The sequence below is a fragment of the Vanellus vanellus genome, assembly GCF_965231255.1.
Source record: "Vanellus vanellus genome assembly, chromosome: 4".
In the NCBI taxonomy this organism is placed as follows: Eukaryota; Metazoa; Chordata; class Aves; order Charadriiformes; family Charadriidae; genus Vanellus; species Vanellus vanellus.
This window is the reverse complement of record NC_138909.1, coordinates 68,322,630-68,335,343: the sequence shown is the minus strand read 5'-3', so window position 1 is coordinate 68,335,343 and position 12,714 is coordinate 68,322,630. Positions and strand designations below refer to the sequence as shown.

General features: G+C 36.5%; 1 protein-coding gene across 1 annotated transcript in view; it reads right to left on the bottom strand.

The window, feature by feature from the left end:
• The window catches only part of NWD2 (NACHT and WD repeat domain containing 2), a gene marked incomplete at both ends in the record, with an annotated part of 59,579 nt that overhangs the window by 19,356 nt on the left and 27,509 nt on the right, over positions 1–12,714 (bottom strand). The window contains one exon of the mRNA XM_082482808.1: positions 9,994–10,110. Coding sequence (XP_082338934.1) covers positions 9,994–10,110 — 117 coding nt within the window. The remainder of the gene's footprint in view (positions 1–9,993; positions 10,111–12,714) is intronic.

Below are 12,714 nucleotides of genomic sequence, written 5' to 3'. Positions count from 1 at the left end.
TCTTACACATGATCATGAAGCACCAGTTTAGTTCACTTCGTTGCCTTTTCCTTCACTGTTTGTCATTGCTGGGTCTTTCATCTCCCTCAGCATGGGTGCAGGTGAGAAATCAATCAGAAAGAATAAAATTAGGGAAGAGGTCTGTGCACAAAGGTAGGGTAGAGGAAGGACTGGAGAAGATTTTTGCCTACCTCTGGCTATAGATTTGAGCTGCTCACTCACTCTGATTCTCCTCCAAACAATGTATCATTCTCACTTTGCTCTTTTTTTGAAATTAGGTGCGAGATTCCCTGACAGGCACATACATTTTTCCTCGCACATAAAGCTCAGGACCTTGCAGGTAACTCCTACTGCAGTCCAGACTCCTGTAAACTCTCTGACAAGTCCCACAACACTCTATAACATTGGAACTTGGTAGAAAAACAAACTACAGGGCCTAGGTTTAATAAAAAACTTTAGCACCCAGCCCAGACTGGAGTCAATAACCTTGTCTGTAGAAATCACTACCCTTCCTACAGGGAGTAGGAAACGTACTTGTCCTGGAAACAGGAGGGCATGGTGGTGTAACCTCCCCCGCTTTGTAAAATAATCACAACACTCATCCAAGCAGTGAGGAACTGCAAAAGGGTTTGACATCCTGTCTCGCATCTCATAGGTGAAAGCTGGCTAATGGAGAAAAGCTTCTCCTACTGTTGCTGTTTAATGGGTTGAATACCATTTTGGGATGGTATTTAAGTGATAAATGATGAGCCAAGGAGTTTAGATTAAGGTAATGTTGAGCATAGCAAGGAGAGATGAATTAGGCACTTAAGGGATTAACAGAGGGGCATCTAGTCTGTAGTTGCTGCCAAAGCTGCAGCAACTGTGGAGGGGTTTTTAGGACTGCAAAACTTACCCAAATCCTACTATAAGCACATACACACACTCTTTATTGGAAATAGACCTATATATTTATGCTTTTTTGTAACATCATCAAGCTGTGTTTATCAGTAACATATATAGCCACTATGAAGGTATTAGAAAGTGTTAATTAATGAGCATTATCAGAAGTAGAGACCACTGATGGTATAACAGAGTTTTGAACACCTCTCCTGGCTAGTTATAACACGATATGAGATTTTGCTGCAAATTTCTTTTTGCTGTTTTTTTCCCCCTACTTATTGAAGCTAAACAGGTTGGTATTCATTAGTCTACAAATGAAAACCTAATTTTGTAATTAAATGTCAAGAAAATGATTTCACAACTTGCATAGAATAATACAGTCCACATAAGCCTGATATGACCCATGACTGCGTAGTGTGTAGTGAAGCACCTAAAATACAACTAATAAACATGTTTTGCAGAGATATAAAATAAATGAAGGCCCAAAGGCAAATTTTTAGTATAAGTGACATTAGCTCTAGCAGATTACAATGCCACTTCTCTACCGCACCCAGAATTTAAATCTAGTGTTTATCACAGTATGCAAAACAAGTAGCATAATGTAACATCAAATCTGCTTTGCAAGTACATGTGGAATGGCCTATATTATTTATTTTGACTGGTTCCTGGATTTTGATGACTTTTATTTGATTTCTGTATCCTGATGTGCCACTTGTAACGAAACATTTTCTCCAAGCCAGCTGGCATAGGTTTCAGGACTTGTTATTTGGGAAAATCGATGGCTGGTACTCTCTGAACTTTATCAGTCTAGTCCTTCAAAGATGAAAAGAAATTATTAGATAATTCCTTGCACAAGAAGAGACACATATAGAAAGCATAATTTTACTTCCCCAACAATGCTAGCAGTATGATGGCCCAGTAAACTTAAAACTGATGTGGAACTATCAGGCCCTTCTATATGTTCTTAAATTATTTGCATGTGTTCCCTATTTTTCACATGCTTGGAGGGGGAGAACTGTTTTTTTCTGGTTTATTAAAATATTATAAATTTGTAGGAGGCTAGAAAGAAGAGTTGCATAGTTGCAGGATGAAAGGAACTAATTCCTATGAAAGGAACTAATAATCTAAACTGTAATAACAGCAGAGAGAATGCAAAATGTGGAAAGGATCTTCAAAAAAGCTGAACCGGAGGAAAAAGACTAAAGCAAGCACTGTGATAACAGAGACTAAAGCTTTCCTTGGCCTCATAAACCACATCCCTTACACACTTGACAAAGATTGCAGGTGATGAAGAAGAGCGTTACTTAAAGTATTCAGAGTGTCAACAATCCTTACAGTTAATTCACATCATGAAATATTACAATGAGAATGCTAACCCTAATAATTATAGTAATATATATTAAATATAAATCCATCTTTTCATAAAGCCACCTTCAGAACTGCCACATTTCAAAAACTGTTGTTCTTCAATACTACCCAATATTAGTTTTACATTTATAATACAGATGAAAAAAATCACCTTTATAAACCCTCTTAGCTTTATCTTACCATACTTCTTCAAGAATGGAATATGTTAAAATAAAACCTTACCTATAGTAGCTTTCTACTGGTACATCTTCATGCTTGTTCTAACACAAATTTTTAACTAAAAGCTAATTAGACCTAAAATTAACGGTAAGTGAGCAAGCACTAAATACTGCCTGCAGGTAGTAGGTCAAGTCATTAGCCAAATGTTTAAAAATTCTGTGGCAAATCCCCATGGGAAACGAATGAAATATAGCAAAGAACATCAGGTCATGACACCTCTTTCAATAAAAACACTCTCTTGCCTATGCCATGCAATGGCATGACCAAGAGGCAGCGTAAGTATATGCTCTGCAAAAGTATGTGGCTAGGCGATTTGCTGTTTGTTCCAGCTACGAGTAGCACTACTATTCTAAATTATTTTTAAACAGTTTTAAGCATTAAAGTAATTTCTATACTATGCAAACCATTTCGCAAGAAAAGAACATGTAGTTTACTTATAATAATTGCAGTCTCCATAGCATCCAAAGCAAGTATTCTCTGCTTCTTTTTTTCAAGGTGGAATGGAATAAAAAGTTGCTCTGTGAGGTTTTCCAGTTATAAAAGAAAGAAGCGTATGATAATTAGCTGCTACAAGCTGCTACATGGCATGCTAACAGAACAGTAACTCCAAAAAAGCACCTGGCACTGAAAGCAAATATTTTAAGAGAAAAGGGGCAATACCTTACGGATGCATACCAGTATCACCATGAAGAACACTGATACTGTCTCTTATTTTACTTATGCAAATTAGTATCTTTCATTGAAGAAAAAAGGATCTTGTGAAATGATGCACTCGGATTATCTTAAAAAAGCAGACCTAGCTACTGCTAGCTGGATTTAACAATAATCAGACTGAAAAGTGAAGTAGTTACTCTGTGGGTAAATGTTTATTTCTGGGTCTGTTATTGGAGAACCAAAGGATCCCTGAAGTCAGTCTCTGTATTTGAGATAGGGAAGGTATATATCCTAGGTGCAAGCAATAGCATTAAGGGTTCTCTTTGAATCTGTCGAATGCCTGCTAAACGCTGTAAAGTATGTTCTTTCTTTACATAGAAATAGAATTGCAAGGTTTAGGATTTCCCCCCCCCCCACCACTTCTGCAGAATAGCCAATGTTGGCTTTCTGAGCTACAGTTTCATTTGTAGAACAGACCATTATATCTAGCTGATTACAATACTACCTCAGAAAATGGTTTGGTAAAGCTCTTGAGGGTCAAGAGAAAATAATTCTCATAAATCTCATGCAGCCTATTTCTTCCTCTACACATTACACATAGAATGATGGAAACGATTTCATGCTAATCTTATTCTCACTAATATGGTCATTTATATTAAATATAATACTTGTCCTTTCTGGAAGGCAGCACCAAAAATTCTATTTATGACAAGAAAAAGAAATACAGTGACTTAGCAGAAAATATGCACAGTCTTCTGACTGTAGGCTGAAAAGGCAAGTTATTTTAAGACTACATCAAACCCCATGCAGTTTCTATGTTCCATGGAAAAGCTGCCTGATGAATCTTGTAGCTTTTTTCAGTTGAATATGTTTAAAAAATGGGTAAGCATTTTTAGACTCTAGATTTTTGATTTAGAGAATCAGAGATTATTCACAGGAAAATACATTCGCAGCCCTAAAGCAGAACAAAGAACTCACTTACAATAACTTAATCATATAACATCACCCTGTGCTTGATTCCACTCTGTGTGTAAGTGTGTTGTTCAGAGACAAACAACATGGAAAGGGATATACACTCTTTGCCTGTTAGTCTGGAAGCTGTGAAAGAAGACCAAGGCTCGCTGAGAGGAAAGTTGCATACTATGGTTTCAAAATTTAATCACTTTTTCTATTTTGATGTTTTTTAAAAAAATATACAAAGCTCTACTTTGACGTTCACAGAAAAATCTTTCCTGTTGGCGAAGTCTGTCTAGAACAGGATTAGTGTCTGCAGACACTTCAGATTAATGCCAACAAGTCCTGTGGAGCCATTCCTGATAAGCTGTATGACCCCTAACCCACTTATGTTACAGGCAGTTCTTATTTGGACTGGTTTTGAATCAGATGCGATGTAAGAAGAAAATTCAGTTTCATATTTGTTTCTTGGAATATACTTTATTGGGAGTGGTGGGCTGTTGTGCCACATCTCGTTCCAGCTATTTCTCCTTATTCCCTTAAAAAATTGAGGAAATTTAAATTCTGAAATGTACCAAGCACGTATAACTTCTGCTGAATTCCCAAAGAGCACCAGGTGCTTAGCATTCCCCCTAAACTGGCTGTTTTACTATAGACACATTTGACCGACTTTAGCCTTCCTACTTTAAAATGTATTACAATTTTCCCAGGAAAGCAAAAACACTCAGGTGTTCCAGAACCTGTATATATTTGGTTTTCACATTAGGAATAAACCCTAAAGTAACACCAGAACTGAAATGGGAGTTAAGGAGATTCAGCAGAGCTGAAGTACTATAATTTGGAATTTCCTCTGAGCTGGAATGTACTCAGAATTAATTATCAACCATTTGTACTAAGCAAAGAGAACCAAGTAACGGTGTACTTCATGGAGTGATTAAAGCATGCATTGTACTGCAGGAACAAAAAGATCTAGAGTAGTAAAAAACATTTCATTTCTCAATTTACCATATTTCATCTTCAATTTCAGAGTGATTTAAGGACATGCCAAATATTGTAAATTGCTACTATTCTTTCAAAATCCTACTGGAATACCGATTTTATAATGCTAGGTCTTTTTTAATAGTTCATTAATGCTGAAATTAAAAACAAGCCGTCAATAATTTGAGAAGGATACTGTAATTACAATGTCTGTTCAGAGTAGGTATAAAATGTTTTTACTATTCTTTGGACCAGATGATTTGAATGATGGGTGGGGAGAATCTCTTGGGTTTGTACAAACCCAAACATATTTAATTAAGCAAACCGTTACAGGCGACAAGCTAATGTTTCATTTCCATTTCTCCCTTTCATTTCACAATTTTTCAGGATGTAGTCATGCAAGAACAGCAGTTCAGGCAGAGACTGTGGTGCTGCACAGATGGAAGAGAGCACCCACGTGTTATAACTTGCAGGGTGTGTTTGAAGAGAAGTGCAGAGAAGCTTGCCAGTTCTCACACCTGTCCTAAGGCGTAATCAACAGCAGGTTAGTACTGGAGTATTAATTAGGGAACCCCAATAAAAGGGCAGTAATCTTATTCTGCAATTGTCACTATAGACTAACGACATCCTAAATAGCTCAAGGCCTTAACTGATATCAAGCACTGTACTTGGGTTCCTAAATTAGCAGTCTAACTCCCTAGTGTCTCTTTGCCGTTAATGGAGAAACAGTCATTTGGAAGGTAACTCAGATATTACTGGAGGTACCTATATCTTTCTATTAGATGTTAAAGGTGTTGAGACAAGATCTGTAACAGATGAATCCTGTTCATGATCAGTACTAGTTGTGGGACGGTAATATAACCTTTATTGTCACTCTGCCATCCTGTCTGTATTGCCATCTGTCATGAATTTACTAGGAAATATAACCCAAGAAAATGTAAAGGTTCCAGTGATGCACTGAATGCACTTTGCAGAGTTCAAGCAGTTCACAATTTAATAAATATACTACATTGCAATTTCTCCATGTAGATTCCAGAGACAACCAGTATGATTTCTGCATAAAAATTTTTACGGAAAGTATTTTTCCCATAGAAATAGTACTTTTCCGCTCATAAATAAATCTTGATAAATTATTCTGTAGTTCAAAAATTGTGTGGTATGTATTTACATACAGTAAAGGCTATAAGTTTTTAAATGATCACACATAATAGGCACTGATTTTAAAGAGCAAAAAACCCAACTAAACAAAAACCCCAACCTAATCAGAAAAGAAACAACTCCCCTCTCCCCTATTTGGATCAAGTGTTGATAGAGCTCAGGCAGCAGGTAAGAGGCAGACTGTACGTTCCCAAAGACAATGTGACAGGAAATGAATTACCCATTTTTTTTCAGAACTGCTTCCTCCTTTGTGTTTATGAATATGTGTTCATTTGGATTTTGTTGTTTCATATTTGAAGAAAAGCTTAGGACTTCCAACTTATGCACTGCACTAATTTAAGAACTGAATTTCATCTTCTCACCATCTGATATCACAATGCAGGCAAAAAATGCTATAAAGAAACACTTTCTAAAATCAATCCATATCTGCTAGTTAATTCTGAATAGTTTGATTTAATCCCAGATCTGTGTCTGAATTAAAAAAGTGGTAATTGAAAAATGAAAAAAATACCCAGCTGAATGGAAGTGGCACATTTCATAGAACTTTCTCAAGAAATGGGAAGTTGCCCAAAGCCTGCGGTGCCAAAGTCAGTTTTTAATTATGTTACTATAAATTAAAAGTAATTATGCTTGTTGGAGTAGAATCTTCTCCAATTTGTGTCGTAAATGAAATAAAACCCATCCCACTAAGGTGCAACAGAGCAAATAACAAATGTGCATAAAGAGATTTCTGTGGTTTTGCCAGTCTAGTCATTGGGAGAGCTATTACTCTGGCCCATAATTGAAAAACCTGGAATAAATATTGAAGTCATTGGCGCACTGCAACCTCTTTGCTAACTGTTTTGTGTTGTTTAAAATTTCTGATTTGGCTTGATTTCTTTCCTTAGTTGCAATATCAGGCAGGCAGTTCTTAACAGCTTCAAAATTCTGAGCTGCTAAAATATGCAGCAATGGTACACAATGAGGTTTCCTTCGCTGTCAGAGATTTTAGAACATCCATGTCTAAGGACATCGGGTGTTTCTACAGGAAAAAACGCCATGCCTTTCTGTTCCAACTCTGTTTTTTCATCAAAGGGAAGATAAAAAGTAGAAAAATAAACCCAGAATGCTAAATTTAGTCACCTCAGATGGAAGCTACCCAAAATCTCTAGAGATTTGGGCCAGTGTGTGCTTGTGAAAAACAGTGTCATGACAGCATCAAACCCAGCCCAGACTCAGTACTCCAAGCGCCGGGCTCTCTACGGTCTAGCACCGAGGACGGCCTTTGTTCCCCCAGGCTCTGATGCTAAATAAGAGAGTGAAGCCAGCAGGTGAATGAAGCAGAGCCAGCGAGATGTTTGTAAGGGGGTGATAAAAGTACAGAACAACGCATGCTACAGCTTGCTCTCTGTCTAATCTTTGGCATGCAAAGAAGTGATCTCCAGCCTTCACAGCAGGCAGTGTTTTGTATCCCTTCTGTCCCCGTGGGATTTTGTGGTTTTAGTTTGCTAAATCTTTAAAATTCTTCCCTAAAAAAAAAAAAAAACTAATCAAGGACTTGCACTTTTTTCAGAACTCTTCTCTGCCTTATTATGACAAGTCTACGAAATAGACTTCACTTACCTGCATTTAGGTACAGAGGAGAAATCTACCTTTTCTAAATTATTTTCTTAGCAACTGTATTATAGAAAAGAAAATTTGGAATAGCAAAGGCATGATCTTAAAATTGTTTTCCATTGAAGTCTAACATCAAAACACAGGTTAATAAGTTAGAATTACAGCTGTCAAAGGAGAGTAGCAGGTGTTCTTCGATGTCTGAGCAACAAGCATTTCCACTGCACTTCCAGTTGGAATAACAAGTGACTACGTAGAGAACAATCAGTAGTATATTAGTAGTAAACAGAAGCAAAGTTTTTTTACTTTAGACCAATACCTGAAAACTTGTAATAAGGACATGTAATAGCAAAATGCTTGTAATTTAGTAAAATTTACACTAACAATTAATATAATAATTGAAAAAATTAGTTAAGTGGGATTAGGCATGTTTACTTGAAAACATCCAGCCTGACGGATAGGTACTGAACGAGTCTGTCTTTTGCCCTGTATGCTCTGGTACTTCTACAGCACTAGAATGAAACTGGAACTGAATTTATCTAATGCAGGCAGGATATGCAAGCACTCTGTGGTACAATAATGTTGGTTGTCTTCTTAAACACAAATGAAGAGTTTTATAGAGGTTAATTTAACTCGAGACTTATCCTAATATCTCTGCAGTCCTACAACTATGCATAAAAAATAATTGTCATACATCCCCCATTTATTTCTCAAAAAGATGGAGCCTCAAGACAGCTAATAAAGAATGAAATGTGTTTTGGAATAATATAAATATTTATCTTTTAGAGAAGCATTCTTGATCCTAGAAGATCCTACTCATTGTGGCCATTTTTGTACTTTCACTGAAGGCTCCCTTGCACATATTACGCTTCACATGCAAAATAAACCCACATTTTTCACAAATTGCCTTTAGTTTTGATGCTTTAGTAGATGCTGTTAAGTATACAGCATATACACTGAATAGCCAATCTCATCAGAGAGATTCTCTAGATCTACCCAGAAAGTTAAAGAATAGCCTTACTCTTCACAGATAAAGAGGATATGCTACTCTCTAAGCAGCTTGGAAAAGGCATTTATCAAAAGCCATATATTTTTTGTCTATGCACTGAAAACTAATACAGTCAGCATACCATGCAATAGACTGGTCTCTAAATATTTTTCAAGTAAACTATGTTCACCTTAAAACATGGTAAAAATCTTTCTAAGCACAGAAGAAAGAGAAAAAAAATGCACTAACTACTCTGAATTGTATATTTAATATAACATCAGTGACAGCAAAATCTATTGTATATGATTCACTGGAACAGAGAAAAGCACACCTGGCAGGGCTTTATACATACAGCCTACTCCCAGTGCCTTTCAGCTATTAGAACCCTACACCACTACATAAATTCATACTGCTTCAGCTGTAAAAGCTGTCAGGGATAGCTGAAGACTGTTGAGCTTAACGTAAAACAACAGGTTCATCTACAGAAAACAACCTCTCTAACATTAAAATAAATACGTAAACCTTTATAAACCACTCCTGTAAAAGTGGTTCAGTCTCTCCTTTAGGCCTAACAGGAAAAGCCAGTGAAGATCTGTCTTTTTTGCCCACTTTACTCTTGAAGAATCCTACAAGCAATGCTTGTTCTGGCAACAGTAAAGAGAAGGCAGAGAGTAAGAAAAACACAAAGACTCAAAGCCTCCTCAGGCTGTCACTGACCTCCAGTCTTTTCACACTCTAATACCTGGCATCCTAACTCATCCTGCGTTTAAGACACGAAACTGCAAAATGCAGTCCACAGGAGATAGCTCTTTACTGCTGCTCTGCTTCTCTAAGTCCTTCTAGGTCAGCCAATAATGCATGTGTGAGAAGTGCCAAGAATTAATTAAAGGTGGCCTCCTTAAACAAGTAGTCCATACTTCTGTTGTGATAGTAGTACAGTCATACCTTGTGGTTTCTAAACCCAACTTGCTATGGGGACTGATCATGAAAGATCCTTCTTTCCTCTCCACTAAAATTGAGTAATCACTGTTAACCTACAGTGCTGTATAGGGAAACATTTGGATGCAGTATAGCAGATGTACAGCAAGGAGTATCAAATACTTTAAAAAGAAGAAAAAAATACATTTGTTACTGAATCATGCATGTTAGGGTAGCTAACATTATATTTTTGTTGTAAAGTAACACATTTTTATACCCACAACAAAACATGGACCTGCAGAACTTTTCAAGCAATCTTCTAACAGCTTCATACGAGTCTTTTGCAGCTCAGGACTGTCCCATTCATCTGCTTCAACTCCCCAGTATAAGTCTATGACCTGGAAAATAGTATGCAATATTGTTACTTTATCATATGCCCTTTCTACCTATCAAACTAAAAATTAGCTTTGTCAACATTTCATGTACTGCTAAGCATTGCTCTGCAGTGCGGTAAAAGACAATGAGGTCTATACCCAGTCCTTTCACAGACTGGCAGGGTTTCCTTAGGTAAATGACAATTCAAGCCTCTTATTTTCCCTCCCAGATAGTCCCTCCTGGCACAGTCTCATTTCATATTCTTTTTTTTTTTTTTTTTTTTTCCAGAGATTAGCATGACAAGATCTTGATTTGATGTAGTCTTTATTTGCTACTAGATTGCATATAATGGATAGGTAAGAATAATGACATTGATAAAATCCTGGCTCCATGGAAATTAATGGGAGTTTTACTGTGGATCACAGTCAAGATGACTTGACACCCTGTGTCATTTGTATCCACAGGATATAAACTCATCCTGTGCGCATGACTCGAAAGAATATGTGCGGTTCTGTAATATCGTACTTCCTTTGTTAGCTGGTCTTTGTTACTTTGGAAGCAGAGATTGCATAGATACCGAATGGCAGACAGCTTGCTGTCTGGCCTGTCATCTGTACCTACAGACTCAGTTTTATGATGGTAATTAGTTGCGAACAAACTCCTGGAAGAAAACGGAATGTGGATGTTAAACTTATTTGAAGAAATTAAGTGATGAAGTGTCATTTCACTACACATTTTAACTAAAAGGATGAATTCTTACTGTGAGGAGTTGAATTTAGAATAGGGATCATATGTATGCATTTCTTTTGGAATAAAACTTATGGTACGTGCTATGACTCTCTCATTTAAGCTACTATTGATTGCATACATCATGTATGTAAACTGAACAAAATAAAGTCCAAATGGATAGTTACAAAAAAAAAAATCAAGATTGTATTCAGACTATTAAGACATGAGAATATTACAATATTGTTTATTGTAATATTATTTATACTGTGGAAGCACTCTGCTGTTTCCATAAGAAACAGAATTACAAAACCAGCTGTTGTCTAAGCAGATCATAAAATCAGCCTGAAGGTCTAATATAAGAACGAATAATGGGTTGATGTAAAAGTAAAATTCACAGGTTTACAGCTGGTTAATCTCCTTGGAAAATTTCTCATAACAATAAATGCCAAGGTTTAAGACCTAATTCTAGAAGTATTTATGCCCATGTTTCATTTCACAACCAACAGTCTCGTCAGTTATTTCTGCCAGAAAATTTTCGGACACATGTCAGTGTATGCTGGAATAGGCACACTGTTGTCAAACACGAGAGGTAATCTACCGTCTGACTCATGATCAGCGAAATAGCCCAAATGTATAGAATGCATTGTAGCCTACACTGCCAAGAAAATACATTTAATAGCTTTATTTTTTACAGAAACTCCGTTCCAAAAGTTTGCTGGAACAAGCAGCTTCTACTTTACAAAACTGCACCTCAAACAGACTTCCTATTTCCCTCATTTGCACTCATTTCTTCTGTGTCCTTTTCTCTTTTAGTCTCATTAGGAAAAAAGTGTTCCCTTCTTCTTCTCTCCCTTTTGTTATTTATATATACGACTTCATTATTAAACTTCATGTTGTATTCAGCTGTCTGATTACTTGAATGATGTATGATAGAGCTTAAGTATTCTACTCATAAAATTAGAGCAACTTAGCATACAGTCAAAAATATTTGAATTACTGGTTGAATGAATTTATTGTGAAGCTCATCTGAAACATAAAAGCCATTTCTATTTTAATTAACTGTTCAGAAATCACATTAATTCTCTAAATGTGAAGAGGAAATTCTCTGGAATAGCAGATATTGTAGGGGCTCAGCGGCTGCCTTCTGTGTCTTATAACATTATAGATTATGGGGTAACACAATTTTGGTGCTGTTCTGGTTCAGCTATGAACTGCTAACTAAAATAAATAGGATTTACAAAATTAAAGAAATGGAACAAGAAGACAACTGTATCTGATGCTGAAGTACATTTTCACTTGTACTTGGAAAAACTGTGTGACAAACACCCACTCTAACTTCCAGTAAGGCTGCCAAGGTGAGATACAACCAGCGTTCTGTGTGAGAGCTACTTACACTGGTCTAGTTCAGTTCCACGCTAGTCACCTGACGGAGACTTTCCATTCATAATTCAGTGTTTCCTTTTGCTTATTTTAGCTTTTGTCCTACCAATCTTACAGTTTCACAGATTCTTCTAAGGAAATGAAAAAAATTTATCTTTATCACTTACAAGGGTTTAAAAAAACACTAAAGAATTTCATTCATGCAAAATTCCACTTTCCTTCTAGCATATATCACATGGTAGAAATGATTTGAAACAGTTCATTGTTCCCAAGAAGGAAAGAATATGCTGCTAATTAACTATGGTTAGTTATCCTCCAACATTCTTCTACTACAACCACTTTCTTTAACGTCTCTGTTCTCCCCTAAAAAAATACTGTATTTCAGGTACAAAATACCATGCACTCTGGAAGTCTTTTTCTCAATTTACTTGCTTTCTGTCCTCACCGATACCTGTTTTTCAGAAATATTTTCTGAAAAGAAAGTCCATTGAGCAAACAAATTCATAGAGTGATTGAAT